This window comes from Mycteria americana, chromosome 11 (genome assembly GCF_035582795.1).
Source record: "Mycteria americana isolate JAX WOST 10 ecotype Jacksonville Zoo and Gardens chromosome 11, USCA_MyAme_1.0, whole genome shotgun sequence".
NCBI lineage: Eukaryota > Metazoa > Chordata > Aves > Ciconiiformes > Ciconiidae > Mycteria > Mycteria americana.
Window position 1 is genome coordinate 8642341 of NC_134375.1, and position 20137 is coordinate 8662477.

General features: G+C 40.5%; 1 protein-coding gene across 8 annotated transcripts in view; it reads right to left on the reverse strand.

Annotated features, from left to right (window-relative positions):
• The window catches only part of POC1A (POC1 centriolar protein A), a 116735-nt gene that overhangs the window by 43071 nt on the left and 53527 nt on the right, over window positions 1–20137 (reverse strand). For all 8 annotated transcript variants that reach the window (XM_075514469.1, XM_075514472.1, XM_075514473.1 and 5 more), the window contains 2 exons: window positions 12499–12567; window positions 9352–9450 (listed from right to left, as the gene is read on the reverse strand). In XM_075514469.1, the coding sequence (XP_075370584.1) occupies window positions 9352–9450; window positions 12499–12567 (168 nt within the window). The remainder of the gene's footprint in view (window positions 1–9351; window positions 9451–12498; window positions 12568–20137) is intronic.

Sequence of the window (20137 nt, forward strand, 5' to 3'; positions counted from 1 at the left end):
TCTAATAAAGCTAGAGTTTCCAAATGACTAGTAATTAATGCAATACTACATTAATTCACAGTCTTACTAAGGAAAGATGCTAAAATAATAGGAACTAATTTTCAATAGCCAGCTCCTCTCCAATTTGGTTACATTTTAAATAGCTAAAGAGCCCTCTACAAACATCAAAGAAGAATGGGAAAGTTTCACACGTTACATTTCCAAAAGCACAAATAGAATTTCTGTGATGACTGAAAATGGGAAACAGTGATGCCAGCCATTGAAAGCCCAGTTAAAGAGTGCATGGACAGGTGAAACTTAGTGACTACCAGCTGTTTTAAAAAACTAAAGCAGGTCTGTATTTATTGAGAAGGAAAAGCTAAGGGTAGTCTTCAGCCTTTTAGATGTGTCTTTTCCTACTTCATATTGGCATTTTACCTCCCTTAACCAATTCTCCCCTCCCATCAGTCCTAGTGTTTTCTTAGGAGATACTAAGAGGTCATCCAGAACTTAGGATGGAATAATTGAGCTTTGTTGTACAGGTGATGCTCAACTGCCTATCCTAACACTGCTCCTGGAGAATAACAGCACCAAAAATCTCACAGGACCAGTTCTGTGTGGAAAACAAGCCACTATAGGAACAAAAAGATAAGTGACAACCATTGGTAAGAATTTTCACCAAGAATTGAACTACTGTTCCCTGGCCCTGTTTAAGATTGCTCTTGGGAAGAGTTCCTAAGAAAAAGCAGCCAAACACTGAAAAAAAGTGTTTATCTTCAGTCTTGGGTTATCCAGCTACCAGTTCTTTTACACTAAAAGCAACAGTCTCCAAGGCAAGAAACAACACACACACAGTGATCTCCTGAAGTGTGAACAACAGCTTCCAGCTCATTTTCATCAGAATCACTTGCCTCTTTCTAATGAAATATGTACATGCTATGCAACTTATATATCATGTGCATGCCTATGTTACCTACTTGTAAATAATGCATGTTATGTATATATAAATGTATGCAGACATGCATATTATAACATGCCCATTTGTTATTACTCTTGCTTGAAGTTTGGATTTTAGCAGACAAGTTTGAGATCTTAAACTTTTAAAGCTTGAGCCACCTTCATCCATCTCAAAGCTGACACAGAATAACAGCTTGGAAAAAAATACAAATCTTGCCTCCATCTCTTCTCTTTGAATTATGACTCAAGCATTAAAACAAGCCACATACAGCAGCAACCTAAGTGGGTGAATTTACATTAATTAGCCTGAGATGCTGAACTTAAAAGGCAATTTTTATTCTGACCAATAATGACTTGTCAGGGCTTGCCTTACTGTTCCAGAAGGCTTAAAGAACATACCTATTTGCTGTAAGGTGACAGAAATTAAAAGCCGATCCTCTTATTTCTGCAAAAAATCTTGTCAAACCAGAACACAAGGGAAAACAGCTGTAGCAGCATGGCTGCTCCCATCCACTAAGGCCAAAGCTGCTGCAGGTTGTTGCAGTCATTCAGAGCCTCTTGGGAAGGCAAGCTGAGGGTGCCTGTACCCTGTCTTTTCCTCTCTCAAGTCCCTCATCAAGACAAGATATGAAAACTCTGATAAACAGTCTGCAACAATGTGTAAAAAAATGTTAACACAAAATCAGAGAAGACATAAGCTTTCACTTGTTTGTCATGCACACCCTCCTCTTCTTACATTGACCAGATCAAGAGAAAAGCAAACCCAAAAGTTTCAGGGGAAAAGAGCAACAACATAGGAACAAAACCCATCAGCTTGTGAAAAATTCAGTTTCACACAGCAACAAGAAAAAAGCTGAGTAGAGTATTAGAGGGCTAGCCATTAACAGAGGCTTTCTGGAATATCTTCCAGAAAGCAGCTCTGCTGTTAGCTGTTTGTGAGGTAGACACTTATTTAGTGGAGTGAGAGAAAACCATTTATTTTGCTCTGATGCAGCCTCACAGTCAAATTAAGATGCAGGAAATCAGTGAGATCTGCAGTGAAGCTCCACAAAGAGCACAGTCAACTGATACAGCTATCCAGTTCTGCTCAGATAAACTCAGGCTTCCTGATACGAAGAAACCTGGTACTGTTGCTAGACTTTATCCTCCAATGAATTAGAGCTAGACTAGAGCTCAGTGGGATCCAGCCTTTTCAGTGATGAAACCGAGGGGTTACTCCCTCAGGGGATACCCACAGAACAGATGATGCAACACTGATGCCTTCCTGCCTGATGTTCTGGGCTGGAACCAGGTTATCTGTACCACGGTGATAGGACTGTAGACACACAATGCAAGACAAGAACGTCTTAACTGTTGTTAACAAGAAGGTGTGTTCATACAGGAATGGGCAGTGTGCTCTTTCTGGCCCACGTTAGCCATCGTTCCTACTAACCACCACTACCACAATGGGAAGAATGATTATTTTCCCAGAGTCTGAAGATGCTGAATCAGGCAGGAAGAGATCAAGCAAACGTTCTCAGCTAGCCAGGCTTGCTCATCATGACAGCTCCCTTAGTCAACTAAGGGTCTGGTACCTCTTGGGGGTTAGAGTTCATCCCGCTCTAAACCTCTGGTTTCCAGCAAGGTGAGTGGAAGACACCACAGGCGCACACTTCTTGCACAGAAAGAACTCCTAGCTGCTCTTACTAAAAGAGGAACATTAGCAATGAAAGAAAACTACATGCTTCTGGCTCTCACAAGGTTTACAAGCATAGCCTCTTCAGGCACAGGCCAAGGTATCCACTCCACAAAGGAGGGAGAGGAAAGAAGCCTTTTCCTCTGTTCCTGTTGAACCTCTGTCTCCTTGCAAAAAAAATATGAGGTCACATGTTGCAACAGGCTTACATGAGCGGGCTTCCTTGCATGAAGGAAGAGTGAAGGTTAGACAGCTATGAGTAACCATCTGCAACTGCACCGCTTGTGAAGGATGTGGGGAAGAGCTCCTGAGCATCGTGTGATCAGTCGTAGTAAGACTCCTGCCCATCCCCATGAAGCTTCTGCTCGGACAGCCAAGCAGGGTAGAGAACAGTGGAAACATCTTGAGCACTCATCACACTGTTGTTCTTTTAAGTAAATAATCTACCTACCTATTCCAAGAGGAAGGCAATCATGTACCAGACTAAAGCTTCCTGGAGTAGGAACGCATCCTCAGAAAAACAATGTGACATGCAGATCAGGAAAAACAATCATTTTGCAGACCACATTTATCCTGAAGGCTGAAAGTTGGAACCCCTGCTGTTGAATACAGGATTCCTCTCTTACAACTCTTAAAAATAAATAAATAGAAGGGGGCAGAGGAGGTGCAAACGACAACACACATTCACATCCAATTGCGAAGAGTTGCAGCTCTGTGCAATGAAACTGCTTCCCAGGACGGGATTTCACAGCAAGAAAAAAAAGAAAAAATGTACAGAAGTATTCATAAGTATTAACGGATGCCAAAATTAGAGATAGTTACCAATTTGGAAGCCAAAAGGTCAAAAGAAGAAAAGGCACATCTGGCCTATGAGTAACTCGGGAGGAATTTATTTACACAAGGAACAAGTGGCTGACAGAATGGACTTGTTGCAGTCAGCACAGAGACCATGGGCTGAGCACAGGAGGCACCCAAGGTCACCAAACACAAAACAGAACCAGCAAAGGAGAGAGAGTCAGCTTTAGACATTCAGTTATAGGCCTCAGGCAGCTTTATGATCAGATGACATTTTTTGGAATTAGTCTCCAATCCTATTCAACAGAACTATTTTGGAAAAATAGCCATTGAAGAAATAAGCACAGTCCAATGTCTGGAGAAAATTTTAAACCCAGAAGTGTAGAAAGAGGCCTAAATGCCTATCTTAACCAAAAAACACATTTGAAGAGTCACAGGTTACTTGTTTAAAAGTCCTTTCCACTGAAGCACTGCTCTTCCCAAGCTTAACTTTGTGAAGTCTGCTATGCCATTAGCTTTCAAATTTGGTAGCTCCACAATTGAGGACTATTTAACTTCAAAGGAGCTAAAGATACTTAAAATATGTGCTCTTGAATTTCAAAAGAGCAGAAAGACTTCTTGGCAAGAGAAACACTTCCCCATCACCTGTAAGCTTATGTTCTGCTGTACCTCTCTCACCAGGATACCCTAAGCTTGAGATAAACAGACTACACACAACCCTTGCGGACTGTGCATTTCACTGCCTTTTGGACATCTGAAGCTCCCACTCCCCCTGTTCAAGATAGCTTTGCCTCTGAGGTACTGCCACAAACACATTTTAAAGTATTTTTCTTTAGAAAGCTTATGTAGAGGCTTAAAGTTTCCTCATCAGCCTCCTCCTTTGCAAAGTAGTATTTTGCACCAAGAGTTACAATATGCCTAAAGGTTTATGTTTAGGCTTGAGTAAAGAATCTCTGTATCAATGAATATCTCCTATTTTTCGTAATATTGCATGAAAAACTGTTTACCAACTTAGCTTATACTACAATGTTTTTACTCATAATTTTCAGTGTACAAGTTTATTTAAACACCCAAGCACTTTCTAACTGTCCATGTGACATCAACTGTTCAGCATTTGCTCATAACACTTGACCATACATAGTCGTCTTGGAATTAGTCAAGAATAGCAGCAAGTCTGTCACATAATGAAACAAGTGTTCTTGTTTACTCACGTCAGCTGTAACCGCATGTACGAAGCTTTCCTTGTATTTGGGAAAAAACCTCACCACCAAATCCCCCAAAATAAAACATGTTACCTGCCCTCTCTGGAAAGAATACATTATATGATGAATGTTTTCACAACATATCAGATCCATGAACATGTCCTTTGATCTGATCCTACACAAATCTTCATACAGATAGACCCTTATGCTTACAGTTACTGACCCCAGGACAAGCATAAGAGCCCATATTTATGACATCACATGCAAAATCTATACCTCTTATTCTGACTTTCCTTTAGGTCCTCACCACTCAATATTGCAGCTTAAAGCATGAATTTACTCTTACGCCTTACATTCTAGGTCCAAGCAAACACAAATGCTTATAGGATCCAGACACAAGACTAGAAGACTTCATTTCTTCCCATCAGCTTCACACAGCATGCATCACAAATGCTTGCCCTCAACTTCAGTTTTCAAGGCAATTATGCAACACTTAATAGCAACAATCATTAGCTTATAATTTAAGACTAAGCATTTATTTCAGAGCTACTGTAATTCTGATGTAACATTTAGAGTCTCACATCTACACTAAGATATTTATAATTCACTTCTGACAGCTTTAGTGTTTTGTTTTCTTTATCACACTTTCATGTCTATGCTTTTACACCATAGTCATGACTGCAATTCCTGCTCACCATGAGCTTCTCTTTCATTTGCATTAGTCCTTGCATGGAGCAGTTTTACTTTCAAAGCAAGCTGCATCTCCCAAGCCTCATATTTACAGAAAACACAAGAAGGTGGGCAGAGCAACTTTGAAGTTCATGCCTATTGTTGCAAACAAGCCCAGTACCCTGATTCATAATGAACTTTAACCAATGGCCTGAAAAACCAGCATCTTCTAAAGGCACCAGTCCCCCTCTGCCTATGGAAGTGCAAATTGGTTTAGAGCAAGTTTGTTTTCAAGCTCACCAACCTTGGCGGTGTTTCATGCCTCTTATCCCACAGGTTATTTAAGATTCTTTTTTTCTTCCTATTCATCTTGATGACAAACTGGTTTTGATGTCTGTGTTCAGTTATTCTTTCTTAGCACTTGCACGTTAGTCTGACTCTCCCCATGAGAAACTGGATACTAAATTGAGTGTTTTTACACAGCCGCTGTTTTGATTAGTCTTTGTGCTTTCACAATGCTTAAGAAAAAAATTACACAGCTACGCAGGAGAGCATAAGCTCTCCTTGGAAAAATATTCCCTCTGACTTAAGTAAACGGTGGAAACAGATTTGAGATGTGTCAAGAATAGCATTCACGTGTTTTAGGGGTACCAAAACTAAATAACCTATATGCTTGTTTTAAACATAGTTACATCCCAAAATGTCTGCAAAATCTCAGTATTATTCAAGAAGTGGAATCCTGACACACTAACGCAGCAGTAGAGAAAGATGAAGCAGCTTCACTTTTCATTGAAGATAAAGGTGACCTCAGCATGAAATCAAAGGCCACAGGTGGCAGCTTCAAGTCTGATTCTGATGGGAAAAAAATAACTGATCTCAACTACACAAAAACCACTTAAGTACTTCATTATTAAAAAACCAAACATTTTGCTCAATACAAGAAGGAACTGAATATATGGTGAAATTTAAGTCTTGCATTAAGTTGTAGCAGTGACAGTACTCTTAAAGAGTCCAGCATAATACATTTCTAAAAGATAAGTCATGAAATTCACTTGAAAGAAAAGAGTAGACTGCCATGAATGGACAAGTTATTATGGAGCCAAGATTTCCATGCTCAGGTTATACTTATTCTGTAAAATAAACCAAGCCATTTTCAGATATATCAGCTTCTTCCTAACAGCAAAGAAGATTTCATATCAATTCCAAATTTAAACTTAGCCTATGGTATTCAAAACAGGCTCTCAGAGTGCACTGTTTATGCTTCCCCTTCTAACTTTAGCCATTATAACTGCCTTAATATTAAAGCTTTGCATTCCTAATAACCTCATACACAAGGATATTGAGTACTAGTCATATTGTTGCATTTCCATCCTCATGAAGTGTAGTGAGCTCTTAGTACAGACCAGGTATAGGCTCTAGCATGCTACATAATTGTTCTTGTAACAGGCAGCCACAATACAGCTAATATCCCCCCAAAATTTAGACTATATTGGCTTTGGCAGCACCAATCAGACTGTGTGACATGACAAAAATGGAAACTCCACTCCCTTATAGCAGGACAGAGCTGTACCACACTTTCAAGGCAAAACAACGTTCTTAACTGCATAAGAGAGATCACATTGTTGAACTTCATCAACAGACTTAATTGACTAAGACGTTGGTCTTAGTTGTGCCAGGTAGCACCTAAGCTCTCCATTGCAACCACCTTCACTCCTGCTTTTTAACCAGGGATAATTTTACTGTTGAAGGCATTCAAAGGTTTAATTTACAAGTCTCTATTCATGCTCATAGCTAGTCTGACAGATCTAGTGGAAGCATCATTTGTGTTATTCAGACCAAAAGACAATACCACATTTGCCAAGGAGTAAATAGGAAGGAAGAATCCTACTGACTATCGTGCAATTTGATCTTCTGTAAGTTGCGCATAACACAGTAACTTTCTAATACCTTTTATATTCAGGTAGTACTGCTGGGATCAGCAGCTCCCATGCTGCATGCCCAAGCCAAAGGCTGCATTTGGGTGGCAATTCAAAATACTCACTCCTTTGAAGTAATTTAGGTCCCCAAACCAAAGCATGTCTTTTCCACATGACTCAGCATGGATTCACTTTGCCCTCTGTAAAAACACAGCACCTGGTCCAAACCAATATATTACACCTCAAATAACTGGCAGTGCCCTGTTTCCCAGAGGCTCAGAGCATGAGTAGAGCAACCCCTTGTCAACCAACACAACATGACATGGATTTGCCTGTCAGTAGTACACAAACAGTTGGTCCCAGCAGCATCTATTAGAGGTTTTGCTAGGTAAACCCTCTTCCACAGGTGAATAGTTTTATTGGAGGGACAGATGTTCAGAGTGGTTAGTTGTTGTTCAAGGGACTTGTTCAGTAGCTACCTTCAATGCACATCTTAAGAGGTTCTATAATGAAGAACTGTGTTTTAGAAGAGCTCAGGCATTTCCTTCCTTTCCTTAAATTACTACTGGATAGTATTCTCTGTAATAACAGCAGTACAGATGGGGTAAGCTTACCATAATCTCCCATTAGCAGACACCTTGCCTACACTATTTAAGCCATTCCTTGGAACATTACAAACTGAAAACGATATTTCTTCCCATAAAGGCTTTCTTTGTCTCTGCTGTATTTCAGCCCAGAATTATACTACACAATGTCTTAAATTAAAACAGATAAAGTTCAAAGTTAGTGTAGTTCAATAGGCTAATAAACAAAGAGGTCATTGGACTGCTAGTTTCATAGCCTGCATAACTTCAGAGTTAGCACACAGGAGAGGAAGAAAAGGAAGAAGTCAGTTTTAGCCAAAACCAGCCAAGGATCGATAAACACTTTCACCTCCTCCTTCCTTCTGTGATTGCTGGCTACCATCCTCTCCCACTCACCTAACACTAACATCCTCTGGTTGTGTTTGCTTTCTTTACAGAGCACTCCACATAGTAAGGCAGGTTTAGAGCTGCAGCAAGTTAGACTCTGATGTTGTCCATCACAAAATACTACAGCTATTCCAACACCTCCAGCAATGGACTGAAGTTACATTAAATAGAAATGCTACTATGTTTAAGAGAGAACAGAAACTTAGTAGCCCAGTAAAGAAGATCTAAGTTGATAAGAATAAAGACGTTGCCACAGAGCAACAGATGTTGGCTAGAAGCTTACCTTCTGAGGCAGTGCCAAATATACATAAACCCCCTGGTTCACAAACTGCTTTTTAGCTTACAGCTCACGTTGAGCAAGATGTACCAAAAGACAGCCACGGTAATAACATATTTCAGAATTGTGTAGGTATACTCAAATGTATCAAAAATATCCGAAGACTGACAAGACAAAATACAGAAGTTTAAGTGATGCATCACCATGTGCAAAACTTATGATTCATATGGGCAGTAACTTTAAAGGGTTACTCTTGTAATAGCCATGACATGCAACATCAGTACTTCGCTTAGATCAGTGCCTCATACTGAATTACTCAGTTCGTGGATTTATCCACTAGATACAGTCAGAACTCAGATGTCTCTTAACACGTGGTTCAGGCAACGGATATGAACTGATGTCTCCAGGTATTTAGGAAAGAAGCTCCAATATAATACATTACTTATTTCTCACGTGTGAAGTCTATGCACAGAGATTTCTTTTGTCTTTGCTGACTGTCAGTGAAAGGATATAATGAACAATATCTATTTTCAGGACTGACACCAGCCTAAAGGATTCATATCAGCTAGCAAAACTGACTTCAGCTGTTACTCATGTCTGTGCTTTTTTTGTGGACTATCATCCAAGCCTACCACACATGCTTAAAAACAGGCTGTTAAAAAAATGCATGTATACACATGCACTACATGTATTTCCCTTTTAAAATCATTATATATTATTTTCTTATAAAGTAAGTACAGTTAAACAAAACAAACAATATGAGATTGGTTAAAAACAGACATCCTGCAGCTCAAATAAATACTAAGGAAAGATGGCTCTGTAGTTCAACTACCTAAAAGAGACACATGCTTTCAAGTTGCAGAAAGCATACTGAAAAGGAACTCCATGCAATTTCTGTATGCTGACCTACCAGAGTGTGATGGGTCCCATCCACAGTAGTGTCAGACTTCTGTGTTTTCAGTATATCACCATAATCTGCAGCATCAAAGTTAGTCTTCCACACCATCACCTGCAGAAGAAAGTTATCTCCATTAAAATTTTCCATCTACATTTGCTTAAGGGTCATTTTTGTCAACACATCAGAGAAGAGTCAGCAGATGCACACCAAAGCTTACCTAAGAAAACTTTACCATTGATTAAATTAATGATGTTATTTGTAAATATGCTACTGAATACAGACATAGCATAACTGTGTTCTCAATGGCTAAGTCACCTCTTCCAACATTCTCTAGGTAGATCTAGTTTAATGATGTTCCTGACCCAAAGAACTTCAAAGCAACATGCAGAATACACCATTAAAACCACAAATATATTAAAAATACCATGCTTAGCATCATAGCACTTATCAGCCATACCCCAAACAACTAGTCACTGGTTTATCATGAGATTCATTCACAGGAAAAGGAGAGTTAGTACCTTGAGACTAGCATTAGAGATCTTGAGCTAGTTTGTCAGCTAAACACTAAAATTAAATCCCACTTATAGGCATCTTCTCTCCATAATGCAGTATTTATTTCAGAAGAGAAGAGAGGCCTCTAACACAAACCACTTCAACATATCAAGAGCAAGTCTATGGATTAAAATCCTTAGCAGTGGCTCAAAGTATAAAAAAGTTTAAGAGCAATCAACCAACTATTTCAGAAGCCTGAAAGGCACCTATGAAACCAGACAGCTCAGCTCTTCTTGCTTATCAGAAACATCAGTGTTTATTCTTCACTTATAAGTTTTCACCCCTGCTTCGCGTGAAATAAAAGCATTTTTCTTTTGTAGTTGCATAGTTAACCAACAAGGCCATTCCATTGTGTAACAGAAAAAAGTGATGCTCTTTTATTGTATAGATTGTCCCTTCACAGCTAGCAAAGGTGCTATCACAACAGAGACGGGCGTTGCCACTTAGTCTAACCTGGGGATTAAGAGCAATGCAACACAGCTCAGTGAAGACTGATGACAGAAAAATGGATACTTACTCAGACCACTGCTTTGAGTTGAAGTCTGTCCGTATCTTCAGTGGGGCAACTCACACTATGTTAAAACCAGCATATATTTGCAGCACAGGGTGCAAATAGCACCTCCTGATTCCACAGTGGGCTCATATAACAGGGCTGTTTGCAGTTCAGTAATCTTTTTTTTTTAGGCAGGCTACATGTCTAAATTACCCCACAAAAAATATTTTTGACCTGTAGAGATGTCCTTGATTATTATTTCTCTTGGATTCAGAAAGCTAGTATTCAGCAAGGTGCATTCCACTGAAAAAGCTTTTTGTATATACATAACTGGCAATTTAAGACTAATGCTGTTTTTAATACATACATATATTGTATGTTAAAGTTCCTTCTCCATGCACAGAAGGAAACACAGCCTGCATTTTCAAATACAAACCGAAGAGGAGAGAGGCAGTTCCTTCATGGGAGCTAAGAAAAGGAAAGCCAACAGCCACCCTTCCCAATACATGCGTTCAGAAACACACAGCCTTGAGCTACAGTAGAAAGGACTGCCAAAGAAGTCAGTTATGACCCCATGTCAGAAATGTACCTTTACAAAGCACCTTTCTGGGGAGGCATTGCCATTCAGTGTTTCAGTTAACACCACCAGGTGATACTTTGCAATGAGCATTACTTCGTTTAAAGAAGTCCCAACCATAGGAAAGAAAGAGCAAGCTGATAAAACAAAAGCCTTTTGAAGGAATCTACTTTACACAGAGAACTGTAGGCCAATACATCCTCTTAAGCTAAAAATGAAATAAATAAGAAGTCAGCTTCTTGCCTATGCCTAGAAATTGAAGACAAATAAAATTTCTGAAGTTTTCTATTGAAAATAAGTAGCAATGAATTGCTATATAACTGTAACTTCCAGCTACATCAGGGCTTTTAAAGAAGAGAGGAACAACAGCAGAGGTATATTTCTTGTGTTAGATAAGCATTTCAAGAGCAAACCCTTATATAGTGACCCCAGTATAATTTTATAAGACAAAAAAACTCCGTGCATCTCTTCAAAACAGTATGTTTAAAGGCTTAAATAAAAAGAAGTCTTAAAGAGACAGGATGACAAGCTATACCACCTATCTCAGCAAATCTATAAAAGAGTGAAAAAGCAGCAGCTCATGAAACTAATGAGCTACAACCCTAGGACTGGTTTCCTCCTTGATAGAATACAACTGAAAACATACATTACGTAGAGAACCCAAGCAAGTCATTTCAGCATGGTCCACCAATACTGGGTACATTTTTGCCCCCCCCCCCCCCGACAACAGAAATCAAAACCCAGCAGCTCTTAAAGAAATGTGAATCTGGATTATAAGTCAGAACCAGAAGTAAAATGAAGAGATCTCCCCTCCTGCCCCAACTGCTTCATCCACAACAACCCTTCACCAGCAGCACGAGACACCCAGGCTCTTAATCCTAGTGTACATATCAAGGTCAGCAGAGAGAAGTCCAACTCTGATCCAAAAAGCTGTGCAACTGCAGCATTAGCACAGCTTTGCACCAGGCTCCCATTAATAAAGAGACCTGCAGCCTATATTTGTGTCTAATCCGACTCAAAACCATCTGGTTTCAGTCACTGGAGATAGCTTAGCTACTGTGTCTCAAATAAGACTGAGAGGAGAGATCCGTGAGAGGAGGAGAGCATTGAGGAATATGAAATACAGAGTGCTGTAGACCAGTGGGGCCTGGAAGAGTATTCAAGGAAAGCATCCCTGCCTGCTTGTCTTGTCCTTATGCTTGTGTCTCAGAACTAGCCAGTGGCAGATCAGGAGATGATCCATCAGCATAGCCCGTGATATTCAAGGTATCTCAACATAGCCATTTGTACACCCATCTAACTTATTCCCCAGCAGCAGATGCCTCAGAAAGGCATATAACAAGGGCTGTATACAGGGTAATATTTCCTCTGTTGTACATACCCATTCCCAAATAATCCAGCTGAAGTGCTCCTTCGCTAAGAAAAGTCTATGTTTACCATATCTCTCTATTTTAAATATTTATTTTCTTTGAAAGCAGTAAGATGCCTAGAAAACAGTAACAAGGCACAAAGTTATAAAATTAAACCAGTCACATACCTGTTCATCAGAACCTCCAGAGGCAAATAAATCTCCAGCTCTTGAAAAAGCTACACAAGTGGCTGGCCCCTGCAAATAGATTTAAGAGCTAGGTTTAAAAAAAAAAAAAGTGAAAAAACCCAAAGTGTTATAAAGCTCCATTCACTACAACTTTACAAGGTATTTCTCATTTGACATCAGCAGTCTAAAGGCAAAAATTTAAAAAGCTCTTATCTGTCAGGTAAGCAGGCTACAATTAACATGCCAAGTTCACTGGCACTTACTTACCATTTCCCACATTTTTGCCCCCAGTTTAAGACATCCACTTTTCAATATCCATGGCACTAAGACAGACAGGAACAAACCAGGTTTTACAGCTTCAGGCTTCTTCCCTCCCAATCATCCTCACTTTCCTCTAGAATTAGAAATACCTAAAACTCCTGTTCATCTATTAAAAGCGGTGACACTGTTGAGTTTTGTTAAATGCAGCCTTCAGTTAGGCACCTGATGGAAAGGTTTGAAGTGGAAAAGGAGGCTTAAACACACAGATACACACAGAGCAGCAAAGGGCATATTGAGAAAGAGTGTTAGAAGTAAAATACCCTCACACCTAACAATTCTAGGCATTCATGAATCATAAGCTGTGTCCTAGAAAACTACAAGTTTTTTTAAAACAAATTTGAGGAGTGATGAATCCACCTTTCAGGCTCCACCTGTCAAGCCTTCAGAATTTACATTTTCCAAGCTCCTCCTCACACCATGAAAACTAGAACCATGATTTTCACATAATTACGGAAGTCCAGGGAAGTCCACTTCAAACATTACCCAGAATCTTCAAGACACTGACACCACAAGACAACGTATTTCATGGACGACTGTGCGCACCAGATTCGCCACAGAAAGTAGTATCTTCTCTCCACATGCTTTTCCAACAGCCTTTCTTTGAAAATACACAGCTGTCACTAAGGGACAGCATAAAACACATGACCAACGATGAAAATAGCCAACAGGCAGGGCTACAGGCAAGAAGCGAGAGAATCAGTTCTACCATGAAGGAAAAGGTTGGGGTTTGTTTGTTTGTTTTTTATATAGTCATCACATGCTCTCCTATGTATTTCTAGGATATTCCATGCAAACTGCTCACTGCAGAAGACCTAAGGCTTAAAGCTCTTGCCCACTCCACCACAACATAACTTCAAAGCATGTCTGACCGGCTATCAACCAAAGCAATCAATTTACATCAGTTAGTCTGGCCAAGGTTAGAAGCATTAAGTCAAGGAATATGTACAAGCAGAATAACTGAATGCACAAGATTCAGTATTCAGAGCAGAATCCAATTACTCATTTTATTTCAGACTTGGCAGTCAAGAAGTCCACAAAGTACAAGACCACTGTTTCCAGTACAGGAGGAAGAAAAAGCCAAGGCTACCTGAGGAGCACTGGAAAGAAGAGCAGGACACTGAATGGCAGACAGCACAGCATCAGCAGAATATACTGTATTTGTACATTAGCTTCTACTTAGATAGTACTACAGAATACAGCAGAGTTTTGCAGGAGACAGTTATTCTCTTTGGATACCAACTAGCAGGACAAAGTCAACACAGGGGAACATCCAAAGCCATCAAAATCAAAACAGAATCACTGCTCCATATGCCCTCATGCATGGAGCATGCGGCCCAGCAATGATAGAAGCTTCAAACCAAACAGGCACCTGCAGCAGCAGAGGAGAATGCAAGCAGCAGGCAGGCACTCCTTATACCACCATTGTTTGCCATGTTTACGCTATAGGCTACTAATCTAAACCTGCTATAGGCAGGTTTGTGTTAGTTATCAGGTTTTTAACTGAAGAATGGAAGGCTGGCTTAAAACTGCTTTTCTCTTAGTAGTTTCACAGAAGAGATTGCCAGAGTTTATGCATTCAGGGTCATCTTTGTATAGCACAGGCACTTGCATTTTGAAGAAGCCTTGCTCTTAAAACAGTCAGTTCTGAGAGGCTTTAAATAGTGCTGACTGCTACAGCACTGCTTGAGTAAAAGCATGCATTTCACACCAGACATCTATTTTAATAGATTTTCAACCTTTCAGAAAGCACACAGGAGGACGCACATGGGAAGGATGAAGCAGGCACTCTGAGATGCAGTTAAACAGAGCTGGGAAATCATTACGCATGTTCGAGCACAGGCACAACAGACAAACTGTTCCACTTAGAATAAACAGCTGAGGACCCAGATAGTGAAGTTTTATGTCAGCTACTGAACACGTTACTTTCCAGACTGTCCTAAGCCTGAGCTTTTGCCCAAGCTGAAATGGACAGAGGTAGGAACAAGCACTTCCAGAGGCTGCCTACCATCAAGTCTGCTGGGAAAGCAAGCTGAACTTGTGACAGGCTGAAACAAAAAGAACAAAACCAAAAAACAACCAGAAAAGCCACAACACAACCACCAGAAAACCCTACCACACAAACACACACCTCCTGACAGCAGTAGAGTTATCCTCTTTCAAGTAAGATCATGTAACTTCGAAGGCAAGTTAAGACGCTTCTCTTCACCCTGTATCAAGTTGCAAGGACAGACTATTCTATTAAGAGTTCACATCTTCCCAATAGGCATCACATGGAAATGTCACATCTAGTTTGTTTCTGGTTTCCCTTCTTTCTTTCTTTGTAAAAGTGAACTCGTCATTATAAATCCTGAAGGTAGACAAATACTCAAAGATTGCATTTGGGATAAACACCCAACTCACTGCACCTATGTCCCACAGCCCTGCGTGCTTTCAAATATGCTGGCACAAGGTTATGCTGGCAGAACTAGAGTCTTGATGCGGTCACTCCCAGTGTGAAGGGTTTTAGCTTCCTTAAAACACATTAAGGTATTTTCATATTATTTCACCTGCAGTGATTTCAAAAGGTTTTGAGGCCTTCTAATAGAAAGATCTCACTCCAGAGATCTTGCCAGAATTGATCTAGTAGCAGCAATTTCAAAATGCATGCGCAGTCATGAGCGTGACTAAGCTTGTTCAACTAACACAGCATTAAATAGTGCAGATATTTCAAACCAGAGACACTGCCATCAGTCAGCTGAGATAAAGCATGCTTCTGCCTTCTACTCCCACCCACCTTCCCCAGCAGTTCAGCTCTCTGACCACACTGTCAGGAATGAAGACTCTCTGAAAAAAAAAAAAAGGCAAAAGCAAAAGACAAATAAGCAATAAGGAAGGGCAGAAACAAGTACATACCCAGACAGCTGCTCAGTGGTGAACACTGCTCAAAGATAACAGAGCTGAGGATACAGAAGCTGCACTCTGATTGTAATAAACCAGTGAGGTTCAGAGGGAAAAAAAGCTTTCAAGACATTAAGACAAAATGTTCAGGAACAAGCACAAGTGAGGAATACTGGAGAGGAGCAATGTTTCACAAAATTATTATCAGCCTAAGTTTTTCAGTGTATTTAGACAAAATTTAGCACAATACAAATCACACCAAAACAGGCAATGAACTGACTCCAAAGTCATGGCATTCTGAAGGGGGAAAAAAAAAAAAAAAAGGTTCAGCAGAACATATTCCTCCCAAAATAGAAACTGACATCAAAGACTGAATGTGCCTTTATAAATTGAAAGAAGGGGAACAAACAAGTCTATAGACACAACATCCTCTACAGATTTGTTGACATAAATTAAGTGAAAAGTATTTTTGCTACATACACTTACAGCACACTTCCCGGATATAACAGGTTTGCTATAGCAACATACAAATAATAGTTTGCCAAATACTCTCACAATTTAATATAAACACACAAAACAAAAATAAAAGCTACACATGACAGTGATTAGAAACAGCCTAACCCCCATTTGTTCCAGGTAAGCACTGCAGGGATCCAACAGGTACGTGGTTGGAGACAGAAGAATTCAAATCTTCCTTCAGATTCCCCCCCCCCGGTTTAAACTTGTTTGCATCAGAAGTGTCAGAAAGCAGTTGTTGCATGTTCTTCTATATAAGTTGTAGGGAGAATTTTAAGCTTATTTCCCATGCAACTAGAACATGCGTGATGCAGCAACCTTCTAAAGGACCACTTTATTCCTCTTTCTGTAGAGAGATACAAACGCCCTTCTATTAGTATTTCCTGAGGGTTCAGAAGTTGCAGTTCAGCATGCTCATTGTGCTAGGTGCTGCAACACAAGCTGCTAGCACCAGTCCCCAAATTCCTACAGCTTCTTGCCTTAGATTAAACAGCAAGCTGCAGAAAGAAGGGATTGGACAATGAGATACTCCAAGTCAGCGGTAAGGAACATTTCTATTTAGTCCTCAGCAGGCCAACAACAAGAGGACTGTCGAGTTTTTATGCATGTCAGTTTGAAATTCATTATAATAGTTTTGGTGATACTGGGAGATAGCTGCAGAAGGTTTGAGGGAAAGTACAGAAGAGAGTAAAAAGTCATCCACTGGAAGCATCGAGTGGGAAGAACATTGCCACTAATCAATATCCAGCTCACCTCCTTTAGTGAAAGTGGAGTACCAGACAGGGTGGAAATAAGCCCCAGGGTGCCTTGAAAAGGACAAATTGCTCACACACTGGATGCAGCAAAGAAACTGGAAACAAAAAAAGAGGAAGCCATATAGAAGGAATGACAACAGGATCAAACTTAGTCCTTTGCAGCACTGTTCCCAATGAACAAGATTAAGGTAAAGTAAGACAGCCATGCCAGCATAGCTGAAACACCAGGTGACATCCCACTTCTAGCTGTATACATAGGTAAGAAGGCTAAAAAGCACAGCATGTTACACAATCTAATTTATGTGCAGACTACCCCCTGGAGACAGAGATTATACCTGCTCCTTGTTCTCCCACTTCCTACAGAAGGAAGCTAGTGATCAAAGGCCTTTTTTGCCCTAGCAATCCACAGGTTGATCAGCTTACACAAAGCATTAAGCATGGCCTTAGGAAAAGATCATTCAGAATAGTTCTGAACGGCTTGAACGCATTCATCACCTAGAGAGATGGGATCCAAAGCCAGGACACAGATTACAACACTGAATGAGTGACCAGCAGGATGCTAATAGCATCAGTAACAATTGACAAAGAGATGGCAAGAGACAACAGGAATAACATCCCTGAACACAGAGCTTTCAAAGGTGGAGCTAAAAATAGGTGTGTCTGAATAAATACTTAAGAGAAAGGCCAAGAGTTTAGTTTTGGAGAAATATGCCTGGAGCAAACAGTCATACCTGCATGCAGATAGCAGGTGAATGTGTTCCATCTATAAATAATAAGTGGACAGACAAAGCCCTCTTGAACACCATTATTCTCCCACACAGAACTGCTGGAAGATAGAAGGCACATGATTTCAAGAACAGCAGGGCCAACACCAACAGTCAATTTAAGTCAAGAGAGGCCAGACTTGCAAATTTCAGCTAGGAACAGAGCTAACATTTTGGCTTCAGCATAACAGAAGAAACAAGAGCCAGGCTGGAGAGGGTCCAGGAATAAACCAGAGGAGAGCAGTTCAATGATGCACAGTCTGCATGATGAAAGGAGAGGCAGAGAGGAAGGTAGCTGGAGAGACAAGTGAGGTCAAGGATGCCAGTAGATTTTTTTTTTTCCTTTTTTTTTTTAAATCCTGGGAGAAACTAACACATACCAGAGAAGAGCCAGATAAGAGTGTAAGGGAGGTGCCAAGAGCTGGACCAAGGCATATCTAGAGGATGTGAACAGCTGAGTTAAAGGAGAGCTTCCTCTCCCGTTGCCCACAAAAAGATTTAGAATTGGGAAGATACAAGCCAGTACATTCAAACTCTCCTGGAACAGATTAACTAGTACAAAGAGAAAAAAGGAGATACAAGTGGTGATGAGGTTTGAGAAGCAAATCAGAGGCAGCAACAAGCACGCTGGGATCCTAGGCATATCATCAGTTCAAGGCATAAAAGAAATAATAAACAGAGCAGTCATTGCCACTGTTCACAGTGGTTTCAACTGCTTTGTGGCACAGGAGAAGAGGCCAAGTCACACTTGGACAGATGGACATTGAAGTGACTGAGGGTAGAGGAGCAAAAGATGCAAAGAACAAGTGATCAAGACAATTAGGAAAACACCAAGAGCAGGTAAGAAACTTGATAAACACATTTGAGTGCCAAAGAACAGAGGGCCTGAGACGAGATGCTGATGTCATGTGTCTTCCACCTAACGCTTGGTTTCAGCGGCAGATAAAGCAGTGAAGAGAGTTCAATGAAGACCAATTCAAATTAACAGACCTTTTGGTAAGGCAGAAGCACTAAGCCTGTATCTCGGGATCAATGACAAACTTGAAGCAAGGAAACCCACAGCTATGAAGATCTATTCAATCTCATCAGAAAAAGGGAAAAAGACAGTAGCAGGATACATAGTAGAAGAAAGCTGAATTCAGAGAAGACAACAGGGGCAGGAAGAAATACAAGGGGCAAGACAGGTGACAGCTACACACACTTGTTTCACAATCTGGTACAGGATGCAGAACATATCCTGCAGAAGAAGCATCAGACAGGAAAATCTAAATCTTAGAAAGAGGCAAGAGCTGAAAAAAAGCTATGAAAGCCATGGATGTTTGTTGTCTTTTCACAAAGAACACAGATACCCCAAGGACAATGTGGAGAGGGGAAAAGGTGTCAGCATAGGCATTGCACACTGGCAAATCAAGAGGCAGAGGACAGAGCTGAGTATTGTCCTCATGTGGGGATGGAGTAGAAAGCAATAGGGGCTGTGGAAAGAATCTGCATCTCTAACGGTAGGGACAAGAAAAGTGTTTAGATAAAAAGGGCAGATTCCTAGAACCTGCACAATGGAGGCAATAACACAAAGGAGAGAAAAGGAGAGTAAAAGGTAACCAGGAAGAAAAGCACAGGGGACAGATGGCAATAGCAACAACAGATGTTTTCATGCAGAATACCTCTGACAAGAAGTCACAAGGATTTTCAGTCCACTGAGCTTTGAAAAACTCCTGTATCACTACACAGAGCAAGACTGTCATGCTTGCACCTTCCTTTACTGGGGAGTAAGGGCTACAGCTAACATAGGGAAAATTTATACTGGCACCTTATAATTGAATCTTCAGTAGCTTTTTAACTCCCAAAAGCTTCAGTTTAAAAAAAAAAATAATACAAGGGAAGAATAGAGTACTCATATTTCCTTTTAATACTCATAAATGCTAATCTAAAATCAATTGCTTGTTGTTTGCAACACACCCCTTCTCTCTCTTTGCTGGTCCAGTTCTGTGCAGCCCTGAGATGTCCTCACACCCTTCAAAAAAGACTAGGCCTGCACAGATGTTTATGTCACCTAGGTAGAGCTGGCAGCAGACAGTAAAGGAGCACATTTGTTTCTTGTGCACCTGCTCAGGAGATCTTGCTCTTCAGTCAGCCAGCAAAGCAGAGAGCACTTATGCCACCCAGGTAGGTGGAACGCAGCTACTTCATGGTTCAAGTCAAGGTTCCTTAGAGAAACATAACTTTGCATTTTCTGCCTTCCTATTTATAAACATAACCATGCAGATGTTTTCTAAATATTTACTGAGAACTTCCATTCCACTAAGGACATCAGCCTGGAAATGCTCTAATCAAATCACCCCAAAGGGCAGACAGGCACTGTGTACATACCTGCTCTCCTCTAGCAACTCTCCGGAGGTGAGTTATGGG